Here is a 22255-nt window from a genome sequence, read left to right as displayed (position 1 = left end):
TAATTGCTTGTTGTGCAAGAACAAAAATATTACAGCAAAAGGCTGGAGTTAGTTGACTCAAAAATAATATGTCCTCAATTTATAAAAACAAGATTTTAACAATTTCTTTATGATTTTTACTTAATGCTTAGAATTTCCTGTAAAAAACTTTACATAGTTACACTGTACCTTATTATTTATTTGGACTACTATGATATCATTTATTATTTGTTAAAGTATTGTGATCTCTGTTCTCTAGAGCATTTATGCTTCTTATGTTCAGAAGATAAAACTTAATAATGAATCATTAAATTTCAATTTAGAGTAAATATTGTGCATAATTTAGTATTTTATATTCCACAAACCTACTTTTTTGCAATAAACAATAAATTATTATTAGTATAAGCGACTATTTACTATTAATACCTGTCGAGGAACAAGTTAAGTTAGCAGATTGTATAATGTATGGAATAAGGAAAATAAAACATAAAAATCAGTAAAAAAACACTTTTAATAAAAAATTCAAACAAAACAATACTTATAAATCTATAGGATTTGTTATAAATGTTATAACAAATGCGTTTTCTACATTTTGTAGATGTATTTGAATTCAACCAAGGTTCGAAGAATTACCAAAATCAGTAAGTAAACAAAGGCAGAGCGAAACTTTATTTGCTACAGAAATTCTAAAGAATACAACGTTGCTTGTTTTCAGTCAAATCAGATTTCAATAATTAGAGCAGTCCTTGGATAACTTTGCAACTGACAACATAACGGACTTAGGTACTTATAGAGTATTACTCCCAAACCAACATTCCTACATTTTCGTAACCCAGTCTATTAACATCACAAATTTACATAAACCGGCCTTAAAATTTAAATGAATATAAAAAATACCACAAAGCTTTCATAAAATATATCGAGCCTATAAACTACATGAGTAGTCAATTTTTTTATTTTGTTATCTTACTACCCAATTTTTTAAGTCAATTATTTAAGGCCATCTTCAATATAAAGGTAATTTATTTTTTCGTTCATCGTATTGGCAAAATGTCAAAATCATGTCAAATAAAAATTAAGAGCCCCTTAAATTTGATGATACTGTTCAGCCTTGGAGAGTGACACTGCCTTTGTTTATTTGTGTTCATCTCATTTATTTCTGTATATGGCATTTAAATTGAATATTTTTGAAAACAATACATCTTACACAGAATTAATCATAGATTATCCATTGGTTCTAGCTTTGATTTACCTATACTAAAATACTTAACATTATGAGACAAAACTTCTTCTTTGATTTCTTACAGCACATGATGCTTTAACAGAAATCCTGAGCAGCTTATCCGGACCAACTGGAAAAAAAAAGTGAGTTGAGTCTAACAATTTTTGAAGAAGAGATAAACGGAATTAATTATGTTTAGGTGATATTTTAGAACAACGGTGCAAAATTAGAAATAAAACAACGTAGTATATATTTTAGAAGTGAAAAAAATAGAATATAATTTCGGCTTAACTCAGAAACTATTCCACAACTAAAAAATAAATGTCTATATTAACTGTCAAATGCTTGATGCTATAAATATTTGATTAATAATTTAAACACTGATTTTCCATTAAAATTTATATTTAACTTAGTGATGACTTACTTCATCAAGCATGGGGATCCGCATTCTTTAAAAATAATATTCCGGTTTTGTTGAAATTTTACACACAATATTAATGAGACATAATAATTATTATTCATAGATAATGGTGGAGTAACTTAACACCAGTCAATACAACTGACTTGACTTGACTCACGGACTCATGGACACGGTCTCAAAATAGTAAACTGACCTTTTGAAATAGTATACCTAAACCAAATATAGACTTCAACTGAGAAGTTTCATCAAAACATGAACAAAATGCATGCGAGAAACTCTTTAGATATAAATAATTAACACAATACACAGTACTGTATTTCAATTTATATACAGAGGGACAAAAAAAATTTCAACAGTTAGTTTTAAATCAGAAAATACACAAAACTCCAATGACTGATGATTATTTTGATAAAATCAACCGTGAATAAATGAGATCAATCAATTTTATTTTGCTAGAATATGGAACATGCCTCATATTTACATGGGTGTTAATTTCATTTTTATTATGTCACATATCGTGCAAGATTGACGTGCAAGAATGTTGTCAGCCTTAGTTCAAAAAGAAATGAGAGTATTATAAAAATAACACAAGCATAGTAAACAGGTTTATAACTTTCATTGGAAACTCACCTATGAATTTCGACGTATTTAGATGGCGGGTGACTGTAATATGATAAAAGCGAATGAATAAAAGCATAATATAATACACAAATATAATAAAATAATTATATTTAAAATTTAAATGTGAGTGTGCATGGTAAAACGAGTAATAATATATACCGCTTTATTATTATCATTATCATAGGTTATCACTACCATATGATAACAAACGTAAAAGCCCACTAACCCTTATTGGAGCAGCATAGTAGGAATACTCTGAAACCCCATTCCTATGTGAGGAGGCCCGAGTGACTTGTGTGAGATTTTCTACCTACGTCTACCTATTCGAGCACGTGAAGGTTATTTTGATTTGTAAGGAATGAAAACAGCGCCATCTAGTGGAAATACTAAGAAACGGAATTATTACTGTTGAAAATCTTACACTAGACACTCTGTGTTTATCAATGGGATGCTAATAGGCTAAGTTCAATGAATATTTTTTGTGCATTAGACACAAAAGACAATTGTTAAGTGTAAGGTAAAAGTCAAGGTTTATTTTTTTCGTATTAACATTAAGGTCAGGTAAATTGATTATATAAATGAACGAAGCCAGCAAACGATTTATTATTCTGATAGTGGTTGGAAGCTGATCTAGATGAAACTTCATTGAAACATATTCTTTACCAGGCCAAGGCTCACAAGTACGTAATATGTGTTGACCCAACGATGACATCAAAAAGATGCGATGACACTATTTATCTAACATCATAATTCATAACGTCTCTTTTAGTTTTTTTACCTATATTCGGCCCAAATTAAGAAGTAATTTGGGTCCTACGCCATCTTAACAAGTGAAGATTTCTGATGAAGTCACAGGCATCAACTTTATAAACTATATAATAAACACTATGCGGATGTAAATTTAATGTATTATTAATACTTTAATTTTATTAGCTTGATGTGAGATGAAATCTTACTAAATATGTTAATAGCTGTTAGTAAAAGCCTTTACCGGTCAGATTGTACTGTGATTTTTGTTGGTACTGACTGATGTTTCTTGAGGGCTATCGCACCGACAACCCCGGCACCTACAGCGCCAACCTTCGCTGCTTTCAAACCTAAAGCACCTAGAAAGAAAACAATTCAAATAATTTGAAATATTCAATTAAATTAAAATTTTACGCAAAACACTTCCATTGCTAAGATTCTATGACAGTGTTAAGCAGTAACGGGTTTTATTTTTCGATTGCCTACAATATTATAGATTTAACATAGCACCTATTAGGTAATTTATTATATGTAAGTAATTTGATGTAAACAAATAAATAAGATCTGTGATCAAAAAAAATGCGTAGGTATATTAATAACTTTGATCAACAATGTGTTGTTGAACTGAAATATTATTAAACTCAAAGCAATTTACTAATTAGGAATTAAGTGCTGAACATGAGCTTTCACAGGGTCTTATTATAATATAAAATTCCTTCATATTCTACTATAAAGCATACAAAATTTAAAGTACACAACAAGAACAAACATTATACATTTCTGCAAAATCTTGTTGAAAGGCCCTTATGCATTTTTTATTAAAAGAAGATTAAGAAAAACAATGACTGAACAGTTCAGTCATTGTTCCAAATTTCTGGCAAATAGTTGCCAAAAATTTAGAATGAAGATTATAATAAATCATAAATCTACTAACAAGTACTAATCGTTCGGTTCCGTCGCAGTTTGGGTATCGCCAAATACTGGCGACATATGTAATCACATAATGTGCACATGTTTCTCAGACCGCATAATTTTTTAAAGATTTCTTACACCTTTTTAATCTCGGACCTCAAACTCTGAACAGACGATGTTTTGGTGAGTAAGTAAGTCTGAGATAAATTTATTGATGTACTCTTACCAAGGAGAAGTTTCTTCTTAAGAAGTAGTAAACTCCTCTTCGTTCTCGCGCTTCTCTCATGTTCTGGTGTGTCGATCAGCGACTCGTGAACATCCTGAATATTTTGCACTTCCTCTGCCGGGTAATATTCGTAATGCACGCTCGCCGCAACAGCAGCTACGAGGCAAGCCAGAACGATAATGGTGGAAGTCTGCATGTTTCTGGTTCCTGTAAAGAAAGTAAGGTATATCATTGTCATGTCAACCAATTGTCAAAGTTATACATCTTCAGCATTTAAGCAATAGTGGAGCTTTTTGTGACAAAGCTAGTCAGTGGAAGTACTAACGCCATGCTTATTTATTGATTTATTATTTAGTTATTTATTTATTGTGTGTCGGTCCGGTCACAAGGGCGCATTTTTCTATGTCATTATAGACACAGGAAGCAACGGCCTAGGTTTATTGACACAGGTTGGCAATTTGTAAGACTTGCATGCCCTGCGAAGTGTTGCTCTGTTTATAAGCGATGGTACTCGACTTACCATTGGTAAGCCATCTGTTTGATCCGCATATTATAACTATAAAATAGCATAAGCTTCTTCTCCGTCATCCACCAACAATATTAGAAAAATGTTTGAAAGACTAAAGGTCTTTCACAGATTGCTTTTTACAAATTTGTTGCCAAAGCTAAATTTGCATAGCGTATCAACGACTATATCTTAGTAACCCTTTCGACATCCCTAGTGCAGTGGTTAGCGCTATAGTTTTATGAGTGGGAGGTCCCACAATTGCGAATCTGGTATTTTTGAACTTCTGCACTGTCTTTTGTCTGATTTGATTAGGAGAATGAACAACGACGTGCCGCCAAACCGTATCGCTTAAAAAATGATAAATATAATATAACAGTTTACTACGCTATAGTCTTAAACTGCTTCATCACTTACCACAAGGTGAGATAGCAGTCAAGGAAAAAGCAAAATGTTGTAGTGAAATAAAAAACAGTAACACCTGCTTCTATCCAATATTTGTAACATGTGCACATCACATAACGTTTTACCATAACGGATCTTGAATCAATGACGAATGAGATATCTCTGTGAGTGAGTGAATTGGAATACAATTTGTGAACATCGAACCCCGTTTTACATATTTTTTTTCACTATCCGGTCGCCCATTTTTTTCTGTTGACTGTGTCGGACAAATCTATTTCAGACGCGCAAATTCAATATTCGTAACAGAAATCAGTACCTAATGTTAAAAAGATTCAAATCTGGAAAATGTACGGAATACGAAATATTCTGAACGTGAGGCAAACGTTAAGGATGATTTAATATAGGGCATACTCGCTAGCAAAATATATTGTACATACACGGGTACGGGGTTCTAAAGTTTATTAAATGGTTGACTAGTGCATCTATCAGGGCAATATCAATATTCTTTTATTTCAAGTAACTTTATTGAAACGTCAGGTCTTACTTGCTGTAGTGACTCTATTACCGATTCGAAAGATAGACTCCATACAAAATAAGCCAGCAAGAAACTAAACAGTTGCTCTTATCCAACATTAACTATTTAGATTTTCACATTCATTTTTCTATGTTGGGAGTAGAAAGCGGATATCGATCCAAGCAACCATCTCATTAAGTAATTCATCAATTGTATCTTGCTCTTAGGTAATAAATATTGTTTCACACTGTTTAAATTTATGTATGCATACACAAGGAATGTTAAAAAAAATTGCCTTATCAATCATAAAACTTAATCCTACGAATGAGTTCTGTACCTTTCGCATGCTAATTCCACTAATTTACGTCCATTAAAGAGGGGCTTGACTTTATTCTAACTTCATTAAGAGATCGCTATATATTATATATATATGATATTTAAGTGTTTAAACCACACATAACTTCGAAAAGTTAGAAGTACTTCTATCACGCAGCGACTGCTGTATTACCCTTAGAATACAGTATACTATTAAGTATACAAACATGTGTTACATTTTACTAATGCGTTTTTTTTATTAAACACAATCGTTTCTTTATAAATGTACCTACGTTTTTTTATAAATATACTAGCCGTCCCGGCGAACTTCGTACCGCGGATAATTTTTTTTTATGAATATTATATTTTAATACTTATTATCTAAGAGAAATCCAAAAAATCAAATATCATAAAAATTGGTCCAGCCGTTCTTGAGTTAGTTTTGTGAGGTGTAACTAACACAACTTTTATATGTATATATATATATATATATATATAGATTATTTATATTTATAAAAAACATATAATCGATATAGGTTTTTTATGACTATAATAGAAAATACGTCACGTATGGGAAGAATATTTTGCTTATTTACAGAACTACTGCATAGTACCTACTCATGCAATGGTGCCGCCACCTTGCAGCGATTTCACATAACAGCAGTCAAGCGTGGATTTCATATTTAAAAAAAAAAACTCCTTTGTATGCAAATTATTCTTAATAAGGTTTCTGATTATGATTATGTTTACCTGTTGCAGTACTTTTGGTCGCTGTAATGATACATGGTATCAGTTAACTCAATTTAATTTTTATATGATTATCTATTTGTGCCTAATATTTGTTGTATTTACATTCTAGTACTTTTATATGTTTAAGTATTTCGTGTAACATTTTTATTAGCATACATGGGTAATTCGTCCACCAATGAGATCATTCATCAACATCATCATCATCCTCGGACAAGTAATGTTAAAATTATAGGCACAGACCTCCTTTCCTTAGGAATATATGCCTGGCTGCTTAAATAGTTCCAATACACCTACGCAATTCTAGAAACCCATAATTTCCAATATAACGTCTATAAATTATAATAACGAACAAACGGTAAATTAGAATACTACATTTTTATCATATGGATCAACCGACTCGGGACAAACGAATACACACTGTAGGGGTACAATACGAGCTGAGTCTTTGAAGTAGCCGACGCCCGCTTTTTGTCATGTGCCAGCGTTTGCTTTTAAAGCGCCAAACTATTTCAGAAAATGATAACTGTAATGTATATATGTTTTAGTAAACACAGCAGTTAAGAAAAAAAGTCTAAACCCATAAAAACACCAACATTGACTTGCATTGAAAGTTACTTTCGGTCAGCGAAAAGATGTCTGGGACATATAATAAGACTTTGCATTCAACATACAAAAATATCATGCTTACTTAATATATGCTAGTCAATGGCTTTTATGGAAAACGAATATTTCAAATGTTGTATCCTTTTTGCATAAATATTTATGCTACAGTAATCCTTACTAATATTTTATGCGAAAGTATGTTTCTTTGTTTGACTTTCTTCCACTTCCTAACTACTCAACTAAGCCACTTGACTCTTGGCATAGAGTTAGTTAAAAGACCGGACGGTAACATATGCTGCTTTTTATCCCAGGAAAGAAAACGCCCATTCCCACGGGATTTGTAAGAAATCGTAATAAAGGCGAACGAAGAACGCGGGCAACAGCCAGTGGTAAGATAAAGGTAATAGCTAGTAACTAGCCACAGAATAAAATTTAATGTTAAAACAATAATTTAGGTGGAGAGTTGCATAACATTAGTACTTATAAATGTAGTAACGCGCAAAATATAGCCAACAGGGCAACATAGTTTGAGATATGTCTGAATAACCACACTTCAAACAGCAAAGCTTGTAAATACAACCTCTAGGTTAACTAGCCACAGAATAAAATTTAATGTTAAAACAATAATTTAGGTGGAGAGTTGCATAACATTAGTACTTATAAATGTAGTAACGCGCAAAATATAGCCAACAGGGCAACATAGTTTGAGATATGTCTGAATAACCACACTTCAAACAGCAAAGCTTGTAAATACAACCTCTAGGTTAACTAGGTACCTACCTACCCGCAGGCTGTTTGGAACATCGTTTGTTTGCACGGACGGCAGGTCAACCTTGCCACTATCACATTAAAGATCTACTGAAGCATTCTGTTCTATTTCGTAATTACTATTTACATAAAACATTAGAAGACGACTACTTTTACATCAATACGATTCTTATGGATGATCTTCAAATATTTGTTACTTTGATGGTCATTGACATCAATATTAAAAGTACCTGTTCTTACGAAAGGTACAAAATTGTTTTGTTATTAATTCTTTTACATCTTTCTCTTACATCACATCGTTTGCGATTAAAGATGAATAACCTGTGACCAGCTCGATGGCGTAGTGAGGTCTGTACTTATATAAGTGGGAGGAATTTATAATTGCTGAATTTCCTCTACTCTGGTGGCTAGTTACCACCCTTCTAATAAAGACTTACGAAGCCGCCAAGCGATTTTGCTGCGTAGAAACCGATTAGGGTTTAATACAATTAAAATACCTCTTACAGGTAAGCTTATTTTTGACTGCCTTATGAAATAACACCAGAGCAGATGTAGTCAAGAGTACCGACTTTGTTTTGTACAACTAAAAAGCAAGAAATGAATATTTTATAAAACCTTTTTAATTCTATTTTTAAGGAAGTGTATCGTCTCAAACCAACTAATAATTTTTCAAATCTGATTATAAAATATGACAGAGCTCTGAGTTACCTAAAAATATATAAAAAAAAAATTGAGAACTTCTCCTATTTGCAAGTCGGTTATAAAATAAAAAAAAAACATTCTAGAATCGGTTTAAACCGAGAATCTACTTGAGTTTAGAAAGTTACGCCCTATCTACAAGTTCTGGTTTCAGTTGTAAGTACTTCTCTAACATGCAAGAAAAAGTGATACTCAAGCATTATCAAATGCAATCTTATAAAAGGACTCTAATTCCTTATGGTATGGAAAATGCATATTATGATGTAATATTTTAAACCTTTTCATACAATGGTTTGGTAGTCAAGATTTAATCTCAAAGACAAACTAAAGTAATAGTTTATGAATATTGCCAAAGGAATAAAGGAGGAGCGACGTCTACACTAAACGCTACTCAGGAACCTAAGAGGTATACACGTAAGACTATGAGATAGAGAGAGATAAGAAGCTTAGCTAATTGGTACGTACGAATTAGGGTCCATCAAGACTCAAGGTTGCCTACCTAAACCTAATTGCCCACAAAATTAACATAACCAAATGCCGTGTTAACGTTTTTTGTACGTTGTATAATGTGACTGCATCTGTAATAATACAAGTGCAAAGGTTTTGTATGTACCTAATCACTTAGATGCACTGCCTTTCAATTTGTTAACATTTTATAGTTATTGAATTAGTTCGCCCAAACCTTTTTCCGTTTAAATATACGAGTATTAAATAATGTTACGGTAAAATTTTCACGTATTGAGCACCTCTGTGCTCGTATTTTTCTACTATTTAAAGTTGATCGCAGACTGCTACTATACTATTAAATAACAAAATTAAAACATTTTTTAAGATAAATAAGAAACTATTATGCGTAAAAATGTTGCAAACTGACGCAGCTAACTTATAATTTTAATACATAATAACCGCACAGCTGCCAAATTCTACCAATTCTACCTTACGCAATGATATTAAGCGTGCGATATCAAATATTAATACCAAATCGGCACGACATATCGACTGTAAGTTATCGAGGAATTTAATGATGAGCAAACTGTACCGATTGTAGCACCAGGTCAAGGTGACCATATAATTGCATTGTCATTAAGGTGAACTCGGCGTATGCGATACATATAAGTACATATAACATTTTAAGTGAGTTCGAAAAGATAAAGGGACAGAAATCCCTAAAATAGTTGAGAAAAGAACTGATAATAAAACTCAAACGACTGAACTCAATCGTAGAAAGGAATCAACAATCACATAAACAGCCTATGGCTGTTTATGTGATTGTTGATTCCTTTTTCGGTCAAAAATTAAAAAAGAAACTCTTATCGCGTTGTGGATCAAAAATGCGAATTATATCAGCTGCACGTCTGCAAACCGCATTTGTCGCATCAAGGTGAACCGCAATACTTTAACGAATTTTCAGTAGACGAAATATGCGATGCGGCTCTTGTGGCATTGTGCGATCAACTTATTATGTTTCCATTATTATGGTTTTGATTTGGCTGTGGAAATTGAAATCTTTACGAAGCGACATTCTATATAGACCGGAAGCAGATCTATACGTCCGCAGCGAGGAAGCGTTCCTGGGAAAATTGAGACATTTCTATTTGCTTTTCCGTTCAACATCTCTTTGAAGACACCGGTCGTGGTTGCCGTGAAGAAAAACATTTACTTCTGTCTGAAATATCTACCGAATACAGATCTATTGCAGCCTCTACGTGCTCCGAGTATTCATTTCATTTTACACCGCAGTGCATAAAAATAAAGGACTGTTAGGAGCTATAAGCTTGGCCAAGTGGGTTAAGCACCTAAACGTATTTATGCGACTTATGTAAACCTAAAATTTTACATACAACGATCTTGAACCAACCATTTTATAAACAATCTTGATATTGAAATACATTAATTTTGTATTTTTAAATCTGGATTCGCTATCAATTAGGAACAGTTTATTATTATATTATTTGTTTGTTCCTTTGATGTTTTAGTATTCATAAATAGCATAGAAATAAATCGTCGTGCACTCTAGAAGACCATTATATGAGACCTGTATCCTAGCGTCTTCCAAGAAAGAAGGAATCCTCCTAAAGAAGGTAAAAAAAAATTATAGTTACGCACCATTCAAGGTAAGCATACTCGTATAACAACATCACTGAATTTATGATAGCTAGATACAAGAGAATAATTGATATTATTTTTTACTATTCCGACCCATAAGTTGGCATAAGAAATCCGTTAAATAGGTACATAATATTTTTATGCAATAACGAACCCAAACCTGAATACAAAAAACCTACGTAATCGTAAAATATTATAATTATTTAGTACGTAACGCAACTTGTTCAGAATTTGTAAATGACGTTCCCGATATGACTACTAATTGTAACATGCTGTACCTTGGTAACTTTGTTTGAACACAACACAGCACTGCAGCGGACACTAACTCACAGATGACAATGAAGAGGCATCGAATTCTTTTATAGATTGCAAATGTATTAGCTTGTGGTAGGGCAGTGGGCGATGCACGCGAGGCAACACACACGATACGCATAGAGTTCATGGAAAAAACGACAGCCAAACCAAACAAACCCGTAGTCAATTCTTTTACCTAGAATATATGAAATCTTTTATTTATTCAAGTTTACTTGACGACGTAATTAACCTACTTATTATTGCTGCACATAGAAAACTACTTTATTCAACATCTCGGTTCGCCTGCTGCTGCAAAGCTTGTCATCATGGGAACAGTAACCGATAAAAAAATACTGACGACATACACGATATTGTCCCATACATCCTATCAGAAGATGACCCTTTTGATCTTGTTTAAACTGCAAGACACAACGACATACCAAATTTTTTTTTTGTTGTCCCTATGTTTTTTTTTCATATATTTTTATTGTTATCATTTTATTTACTTTTTATTTCCTCCCATCTTACATTCTACCTATACTATAGTACAACTATGCCTCTAGTCACGTGTCTTCGATGTTTCTTGATATCTAGCTTAGTGTAAGAAATTACTGGCGTGTGGTAACGACATTTTAAAATACAGCTGTATATACCCCTTCTCTTCCTGCAGATTTCGTACGAGACGACTAAGGGATTACAATAGACAACGGTTAGCAGCATCCTCTGTGCCAGTACTACGATCTGCTGCGATCACCTTTCCGTCTGCCCAGCATGATGATTATGGTAAAACCCTGCCTTTGGGAGAGGCCTTTAGCAATGGACTGTTACATTCTGTCAATGCGTATGTAATATCTTCCCATAATAATAAAATTGCAATATGTCGTTCAATAATGTATGTCTACTTTCAATGATATACACGTCGTCCTTAATTGTGACCCGGAAGGTAGGGGTGTAATTGAGTAAGTATAATTTTATAATTGTTACTGTGAGGATTTAAAGCTCGATATTGCGACCTTCGAGATTCGATTGAATGATAACATCAAAGTCAAAAAGTCAAAGTCAAAAATATCTTTATTCAAGTAGGCCCACAGGTGGCACTTTTGATGCGTACATAAGAATTACACGGTAGTGAGATGATGGCGATAACCACATTCGTAAACTTAAAACTAAAGCTACGAGGGTTCCAAACGCGTCCCGGTCTAAGAAGAAGCCCACAACAAACTTAGCCGGGTGTTTTTTTTTTTTTTTTTGTTATCGCCATCTCACAAAGTAATTTTAAATTATTAGAAGAGCAACCTGGTTAGAGCAATAATTTACACCCAAGCTTTTTTATCGTTTACGTAGTCCTTTATACTATAATAGGACTTTTCTATAAGCTTACGTTTAATACAAACTTTGAACTTTTTAAGAGACATCTCCAAGATGTCAATTGGTAGTTTATTGTAGAATTGTATGCAATTTCCTTTAAACGAATTATGAATTTTATGTAACCTAGTATATTGCACTGTAAGTTTATTCTTACTTCTAATGTTTAAATTATTGCCGTCACATTTTTTCTTAAATTTAGAAATGTTTTTATGGACGTACATTAAATTTTCAAATATGTACTGACTATACACTGTCATTATTTTAAAATCTTTAAATTTATCTCTCAATGACTCTCTCGGACCCATTTTGTAGATAGAACGAACAGCCCTCTTCTGCAGCACGAAAATAGTGCTAATATCAGCAGCATTACCCCAAAGTAAAATTCCATATGACATAATGCTGTGAAAGTAACTAAAATATACCAGTCTAGCAGTTTCTACGTCGGTCATATGGCGTATCTTCTTTACCGCATAGGCAGCAGAACTAAGCCTGTTCGATAAATTATTTACATGAGGGCCCCATTGAAGTTTAGAATCTAACGTTATTCCTAGAAAAACTGTCGTATCCTCCAGTTTCAGTTCCTCATTATTAAGTAGTACAGTGGTTTTCACGTGTTTAACATTAGGTAAAGTGAATTTTATACACTTGGTTTTTTTTCCGTTAAGAACCAAATTATTAGCTTCAAACCACTGTACCACTTTAGCGAGAGAGTTGTTTACGTCGTCAAAAGCTAGTTCACGTCGATTTATTTTAAAAGTCAGTGATGTATCATCGGCAAACAGAACTATCCCGTGTTTATCCTTGGCAAGGTAAGGAAGGTCATTAATGTAAATAAGGAACAGAAATGGTCCTAATATAGACCCCTGTGGGACACCTATTTTCATAACTGATCCATTAGACCGTTTTCCATTCACGTCGACTTTCTGAATTCTATCGCGTAGATAGTTACTCATTAAGTCTAGAGCTACACCCTGAATTCCATAGTGGTGTAGTTTCCTAACTAACGTTTCGTGTTGAACACAATCAAACGCCTTAGATAAGTCACAGAACACACCAAGTGCATCACGTGACTCCTCCCAGGCTTCAAATATGTTTTGTATTAGCTCAACACCTGCGTCGATTGTTGAGCGACCCCGTGTGAAACCAAATTGCTTAATATGAAGTAAATTATACTTATGAAAATGGTAAAGTAATTGATTTAAAATGAGTTTTTCAAAGATTTTACTGAAAGTGGGTAGTACGGATACTGGTCTAAAGTTAGTGGGGTCAGAAGTACTACCCGATTTAAACAATGGAACTATTTTACTAAGTTTCATTAAGTCAGGAAACACACCACAATCTATACAATTATTAAATATTAAGGCTAAATCGGGTGCAACAATATCAATTAATGATTTGACAACGTTTACGGAAATGCCCCACAGATCATTTGTTTTTTTATTAATTAATAATTTAAAGGCTTTAATAACGTCAGAGCCACTAACATGCGTGAATTTAAAAGAATGGTTACACTCAGGCACATTTTCCTTTAATAGAGAGAGAGCCATATCTGGTGAAGAGTTTAATGATTCTGTTGTGGAGACGGGAATGTTGGTAAAGAAGGTTTCAAAAGCAGTAGCCACCTCGAAATCTGTTGTTAAGGCTTTATTATCTACATTAAGTTTAAAATTAATATTTCGTGGTGTTACTCTTCCCGTCTCCTCATTAATTATGTTCCAAGTAGTTTTGATTGCATTGCTGCTATTTTTAATTTTATTTTTGATGTATCGCGTCTTTTCTAAGTGGCAAGCGCGTTTAAAATTCTTGGAAAACAATTTAACATAATCCCCAAACTTATCACCAGTGTTAAATTGACGTTCAGCATACAATTCGTACAGCTTTTGCCTATTTTTATGAAGTTCAACTGTCGCCCACTCACTAAAATTTAATGTATCAGTAATCACAACCGACTTACTAGTAAATATAGAATGAAATAGTCTATTAAAGGTATTGAAAAAGGAGCTGTACATTGCATTTGGAGTCGCCCCTGAGGGTAGGAATGGGAGGTCATTTACTAGGCTATATCTCATTTTCTCTATGCGGTTGGATGTTACAGGAACAAATGTTATTTTACGTTTAGAAACATTTTTCTTCACATTTTCAAATTGAATAATTTGACCACAATGATCAGAGTCTAATTTACTAATAATATTTTTGCTTATAGGAATTATATTTGTAAAGATGTTATCCAAACAGGTGGCGCTAGTAGCAGTTATTCTTGTGGGCTCCATGAACATATTTGATAGATTGTAAGTTTTAAATAAATTCAATAACTTGATACTTAAAGAGTTATTTTCTAAAATGTTTACATTAAAATCTCCGCATATTATTAACTTTTTATTACACTTTGATATTTTAAATAACACTTCATCCATTACCTTTTCAAAAAGTTCAAAGTTTGACAAGGGTGGCCTATAAACAGTAACAATTATAAATTGCTCTAGTTCAACCGAGGCTAGCTCTATTGTCCGTTCAACAGAAAGGCTAACAATATCGTTTCTGTTTTTAAATTTTAAATTTTTATTTAATAAAATTAAAGAGCCTCCATGAATCGCTGTAACCCTGGTGAACGAACTACCAACCTGGTGGTTACCAAAATTAAACAAATATTCATGGGTTTTCAACCAGTGCTCAGTTATACATAAAATGCTAATGTTAAAATCATTTAAAAATAATTCAATCTCTAAGTCTTTTCCTCTAATACATTGAATATTTTGGTGAACCAAGTTGATATAATCATCATCAATCATCTTACGGTTAAGTAAAATTTAATGGTTAAAGTGCGTCATTCATTTAAAATTTAAAAAGCATTATATAGGTATTACTTAGACTTGAAATAAAAGAACGTTGAAATGTTTGTAGTAGACCGATACACCCTCTTGTTTATGGTTACGAAGATCAGCTATTTGTTATAACACGGTCATTGTCAGTCACTTGAGCCCAAGGATATTAAAATTGCGACATTTCGCTGCATTTAAATATTTGTTGAATAACATCAATAACTTTAAGTGGCTATAATAATAATGTATAAAATGTTAAGCGTACCTACTTAACACTCAAAATATTTGACAAAACTATTTTCGAAATCAACCATAAGTAATGTTTTGTCTTCAGGCTTGATTTATTACTATTATCTCTATTTAGTATTTATACTATAAAACCGTGTTGTTCTTTTCATTTTACTTGCACGCTACTGTTTGTTTGCATTTTATCCTATTATGGAAAAATAGAGGCATGATAGTTTTGATTTTGAAATCACATTAAAACCTCTGGACGTATTATGACTGAGCTTTATCCAATCGGTTCAATAGTCACTAATATTATTTTATCAAATTATTCTATGTAAGTTTATACATAATGTTAGGGATTATAGCAACATAATCAATTGTCAATTTGGCAGCAGTATCGAATTGTTGATCGAGTATAGTTATCTGAAGAAATGCGAACCTTCATTCAAAGGTATGGACACGCAAAAGTCGTTGCTTTCAGCCAATAATACCATACAACGGATGCCAGCAACTTCGTCTGCGTATATTTCTGATATCCTTTGAAATTAAATTGTAAAATTAAGAGGTTTATAATAGGTGCCTGTTGTCATTTGTTTACTAGCTGGCTCGTGTTTTATGTTAAGTAACTACTTCTTAATCTTTTGTAAACTAACCAAAGATGTTAAATCATAAATTATTTGCCTCAAAATGTGTATAGTTTTTGTGTGAGGAACAGCCGAACAACTCTTTTGTACGGGAGTTGCCACTTCAGAATATTTATACTTTTTAAAGAACGTTATATATTGATTGTGGTACGAATTTCAACGGATTATCTATTCATTGATAAAATACTAAAAGTTAAAAAACATTCTAAAAATCCTAGAGTTCGTCGAACACTAACAGTCAATTTTTCCTAACTTATCTTATATTGTAAAATATCTTTCCATTACTTTTTAGTGTAGGTTTTAAAAACATAAAAAATATGTGTGATAAAATAAATAAAAACAACAAAACAAAAACGCCTTTTATTTATATAAGTATGTTTGTATTAATTTCTAAACTATGTATTTAAAATAAACATTACACTAAAAAAGTAACGTAAAGATTTTTTACATTAAAAGACAGGTAGGTTTAGACTTTAGTAGATTCCGCGGTAAAACTACAGATAGAAGTATAAAGTTTCTGTAAAAAAAAATACCTGTGACTCTTGACTAAAATTTTCTCGTAGTAAAAGTAACAGAGAACTTAAATTTAGGTACAGCTATTAAATATAACTTACCACAAGTTGATAGCGCATTTACGAGTAGGTTGCACCTATAAGTAACTTAGTGTTTGACGACCTCCTACAAATATGTGTAAAGCTCAAACAAATGGACCCTCAAGATGGGTTGATTTCGCAACTACCTCAATACATAACGAGGATAACCCATGAACTGCAAAATTTCCAAATCACAATAACTGTCATAACTACATCGATATTTTATTTTTTATCAAACAATACACTTTCTTTTTATTATAAAATTAAATATATAATATACTTCGCCATCTAGCGCCAAAGTAAGCTGAGCTTGTGCTATGGGTACCTACTAATATAGCTGATGAATTTGTGAATATGTATACTTATAATATAGATAAACAACCAGACACTGAAAAACATTACACAAATATTTTTCAGTTGTGGGAATCGAACCCATAATCTTGGACTCAGAAAGCAGGGTAATGGCTCTTTATGAATGTAGATCTAAAAAAATTGTTAAGGTTGCACCATAATTTATATTTAATTTATATACTACGACAACGCACACGTCCCTATCTATGGGTACTAAGATGACTGATGAATATTTTTATAAATAATATACATAAATACTTATAATATACATATAAACACCCAGACACTGAAAAACATTCATGCTAATCACACAAACATTTTCCAGTTGTGGGAATCGAACCCACGGCCTAAAATATTTTCTTTTTTAATAGCAGTCTAAATTTACCTTAGCAGCCTACAGAACGTAATCTCAAGACGACTTTCATGGTAATCTTTTGTTGATCTTGGCTTGTATAAAGTAGAGTCAATTAAACAGTTTATGTTTAGTTATTATCACGTATTTCTCACGTTCCTTTTCTTCTTAGCATAGTATAAATATGCTTAGATCAATATATAAACACAAAGCCTCCTTATCCTACCTGACTGTACGAGATCGAGTCAGCCGTTTCATGAAATAAACCGGGGATACAGATAGACAAAAAGCATAATATCGATTTCGGTTTGTGCAACGAGCAACAATTTCGATATTACAGACAATTGAATTTTGTATTATAGTTATGTAGCTATAACCTGTAGATTTTAAAAATGTGAAGGTATTTTTAAAAACTTTTGAGTGACACACAAAATATTTATTGTTCTAATACCTAAGGCTGCAATTAACTAAATTGGGAAGGGCAGATAGGTAATTGTTTTGAGTTTTTTTCCAAGCATGTAACCTTATACTTGTGCGGAAATAAAGATGTTAAAGATAAACTAAGTAGATGAAAAATGCATTTCAAAAAGACTTTAAAGCATACGAAAACAAGGCTAGTCGGAAATGAAGTTATATGCCAATAGCAGAATTCACGATACCGTATAACTTTTGTTTCATAACTTTGAACAAAACAAGACCATCCATCTGTGTTTACATTTAATTTAAAATTACACGGATTACTGTTTTTTTTTTCGTTAGCGATGTGATGATAGTGTTAAGCGATGACGCGGTATGCGGTATTAAGATGTTAGGTACATACAAACATACATAACTTATACATTTATTGTTTGACAGCCGATTGGCGCATTGGGCAGGGAGTCTGCCCTACTTTCCGAGTCCAAAATTGTTGGTTCGATTACCACAACTGGAAAATGTCTGTGTGATGTGATGAACATGAGTGTTTACTTGTATATTATAAGTATTATACATAAAAATATTCATCAGTCATCTTCAGTACCCATAACACAAGCTAAACTTACAATGGGGCTTGATGGCGATGCAATTTGTTTAGTGTCGTAGTAGGTGTATCTACGAGTATTATTTCTTTTATTCATTATTCCTTTCTGTATAGAGACAGCCAAATCTTTGTAGCCTTTGCTTGTGATTTATTTAGAAAACCATATTTGCAGTTGAATTGCAATACCACCAATCACATAATACAAGGTTAATCCTATTGTTTATTATCTTACTTAGTTATGTCAGTTAAAATACTACGTTAATTTGAACATAAAATGTGAATGTAGTATGCGTTTTAAACGACTTCAAAAATTTGTCCTCATAATTTTATCATTTAAACGATTTCGAAAATTGTTTTATGTTTGAAACAGTATACTTCAAAAATGGTCCTATTTTCATCTGGTCAAGATCTCTTGGAGGGAACTTTTCAAACATAGCAATTTGAATATTATAACTTATATAATTGAAAGTATTCAAGTAAGAGATTTTCGTTATTAATGTACCTACCTGTTTTTTTATTAGGTATTGAAACATGCAATAAAAAATTTGAAAAATACCACATTATATTTTCTATAAGAGCTAAGATTGCTAAGATGCTACGAAAATAAAGCAGAAATTTTCGTGGGTTGAGAACATCCTTGTTGGAAGGTAACCCAAAATAACGGATACCGGATTGCCAGCAGATAAATTACTCGATAAGATTTAAATTTTTACCTTCTGGCACGAATACTTGCTAAAACATAATTAAGCACCTTAACTGAATGCAATTTAGAAAATATTAATAACTAGCTGACTCGCGCGACTTCGTTTGCACCAAATCGGTTATTACAGGTTTTAATATCTTAAAAAAACCTAGAAACTAATTGTTGTAAAATCTTATTAAAAGAAGACCATACATGCTTGATAGTATACACTTTCAAATAAAAAAATTAAAATTAAAATCTTTTCGAATTTAACGGAGCTATGATGTAAAATTGATAAAAATTTTCATCCTATTTCCCGGAGGAAACTTATTGTTTATCGGGATAAAAAGAATCCTATATGTTGACCCGGAATGTTAACTACCACTATACCAAATTTTATTTAAATCCGTTCAGTAGTTTTTTACGTGATTCCCGGACAGACAGACAGCCAGACAGACAAAAATGAAATAATAATCTGTTTTGGACTCAGTATCGATTATAAAGCATCCCCCGGTCAAAATTTTCAAAATATATTAAATGTATAGAAATCCTCCAGTTACAGTTTTATTATAAGTATTGATGATAAAAAGTAATATTATTGCAAGCTTTAAAATATAATAATAGCAGTGGAAATTGATAGTGATTTTTTGTTCCACTACAAGTTAGCCCTTGACTGCAATCTCGCCTGGTGGTAAGTGGTAATGTAGTGTGAGATGGTAGCTTACTTTTTAGGGGTACGACAGCTATATTAAGCTGATACCCATAATCGGTTTCTACGCGCCATCGTATCGTAACACTCAATTGCTTGGCGGCACGTCTTTCTCGGTAGGGTGGTTATTAGCAACGGTCGAAGCCACCAGACCAGAGAGTGTTAAGAAATTGTAAATTCCCAAATTGTCTCCACTTACAAGACCAAGCGGCCACTGCTTATGGAGGGTAGAGGTAAGGAGAGTCATCTTATATGGGAGAAAAGTTGAAAAAGTGTCCAGTTGTATGCGCTAAATAACAGTTCAAAAATCCTCCACAATGGCGCTGGTGGATACACAGGGTATGGTATGAATGTAGCAATCGTAGATGAATTGAAGTATGCCGAGTTAAAAAATTTAATGTCATTATCGACTAAAGTAGTTAATTATTGAGAATCTCAACAACTTACGTTGTACAAAATATTGTGGTAAATATAACCTTACTTCCTTGTTTATTTTTCAAGCCTACTCTAACAATATTTATATTTGGCGCTTCTTTTAAGAGTTACCTTGATGCAAATGTGGCGCCATCCTAATTTAATACATTTTGACGACACTTTTTCATATACACAGATGATCCTCCTTACCTCTACCCTCCATACCACTGCTCCAGGGCGGCCGACAAAGATAAGTATACAACATAATTGGCAATTGGACAGGATATAAATAATATGGCATAGACAAATAGACCCAAAGAACCTGAAAAGAAGACGAAGAGTACAATATAAAAGATGGGAAGATGAACTCAAAGCTGATCGACATGTCGAGGTGATAGCACGCACCTCTACCTTTTCTAAATTATGTGCGTTTTAAGCAATTAAAATATCACTTGATTTAACGGTAAAGGAAAAATTCGTGAGGAAACCTGCATGCCTCAGAGTTCTCCGAAGTGTTCTCAAAGGTGTGTTGAGTCCACCAATCCGCACTGGGCCAGCGTGGTGGATTACCGTCTTAATCCCTCCTCATTGTGGGAGGAGACCCGTGCCCTTTAGTGGGCCGGTAATGGGTTGATATGATGATGATGATGATATTGTAAAAAAAACTAAGAGTATCTGAATAAGGGCTTATATTATTGTTATTATATTAACAGTAAACCCCAACATCTTAAATTATTTTTTAAAAGAACTCAAGAGTCCGTGCTCCATGATTAAACATGCGAACCACTAGGCCAACGAGGCGCCGTCAATCTCTATTAATAAATTCGCATTGATATCGTTTATTCTTGTATTTCCTCAAAATCGATGAAGTACGACTTACGCATTATATTTATATCACGCGAAGATGGTATTGTTAATGTAAATGAGGAGAATAATTAATTACACAATTGCTTATAGCTCATCGATAAACACGTTTTCAAGTAACGGTCTAACGGACGCCCGTGCGTAGTTTCGTGCACCGAACCGCTCATGTAACGTAATTACGTGAATTTGCGTGGATGAAATGACATAAGGCTGTTACTGTTTGTGCCTTCGATCAATAATATACTAGATGTACCGCCAGTCTTCAAAAACGGTCCGATACAAATAAGTTTTCATTCACGAACTAATCTGAGATATTTATAATTAGTGTAACATTTAAATGTATGAACGCTTCATAAGTGCCTGTAATAAGGTCTACATGAATAAAACATTTTTGAATTTGAATTTGAGAGCCTATTTTCGATACTTTTGAAATCTTCTTGATTTAAAGTTCCGCAAAAGCATTAAAAGTGATGAAATATCTAATTTTAAGTAGTTATCTATTAAATATCTATCGTGTGCTTCGCGCTAATTTGTACCTAAATGGCGGACTGAGATGAACAACTTCTACTTCAACTAGTTTGCTTCAATACCACTTGTATAACAGAAAACTTTAGGTGGAATGTACTTACACCCAACAGATAACCACATTTTTGTATGTGGTTTTGTATGGGAGTGCATATCTAGTACACTATTGATCGAAGGTTTGTGCCTAACAAAAGCCGAGGTGCCGAGCTCACGCATCGCTCGTAAAGACTGCAAATAAGATGGGCCTACAATAGAGCCTCAACACACAGGTATTTTTTATTACTCTTTTACAGGTTAGACCTTAACTGCCACGTCGACTAGTTAGGGTATGGCATTTATATATAACTCATACCTACCCCATTGGTTTCTACGCGACATCGTTGCGGAATAACTTGGCGTTATGTATTTGTTGGTAGGGTGGTAGCCACGGCAGAAGCCTGCAACCAGAGTAATCTAAAATAATTAGAAATTATTATTTTAAAAATGTAAATAGCACCGGCTGGAGATTGAACCCGGTAACTGCCACTTCTTAGACAACAGTGCTCCCCACCACGCGCAGACACACAAAGAGGTAGATAAACTCAATGTGTAATTTTTCTCC

General features: G+C 33.1%; 1 protein-coding gene across 2 annotated transcripts; it reads right to left on the bottom strand.

Moving 5' to 3' along the window:
• Positions 1–563: 563 nt before the first annotated feature.
• On the bottom strand, positions 564–22066 carry LOC120634475. 2 transcript variants are annotated; one of them, XM_039905095.1, is made up of 5 exons: positions 22011–22066; positions 4129–4335; positions 3235–3349; positions 2253–2285; positions 564–1331 (listed from the first exon to the last, which is right to left on the bottom strand). In XM_039905095.1, the coding sequence occupies exons 1-5, from the start codon at positions 22030–22032 to the stop codon at positions 1319–1321; spliced, it is 390 nt and encodes a 129-aa protein (XP_039761029.1). In that variant the 5' UTR covers positions 22033–22066; the 3' UTR covers positions 564–1318. The 2 variants fall into 2 exon arrangements, with proteins under 2 accessions (XP_039761029.1, XP_039761037.1); XM_039905103.1 differs by lacking the exon at positions 22011–22066 and adding an exon at positions 11072–11107.
• Between the last annotated feature and the right edge of the window lie 189 nt (positions 22067–22255).

Source organism: Pararge aegeria, chromosome 2 (assembly GCF_905163445.1).
Source record: "Pararge aegeria chromosome 2, ilParAegt1.1, whole genome shotgun sequence".
Lineage (NCBI taxonomy): Eukaryota > Metazoa > Arthropoda > Insecta > Lepidoptera > Nymphalidae > Pararge > Pararge aegeria.
The sequence above is the reverse complement of the archived record's forward strand: the minus strand, read 5'-3'. Positions and strand labels throughout refer to the sequence as shown.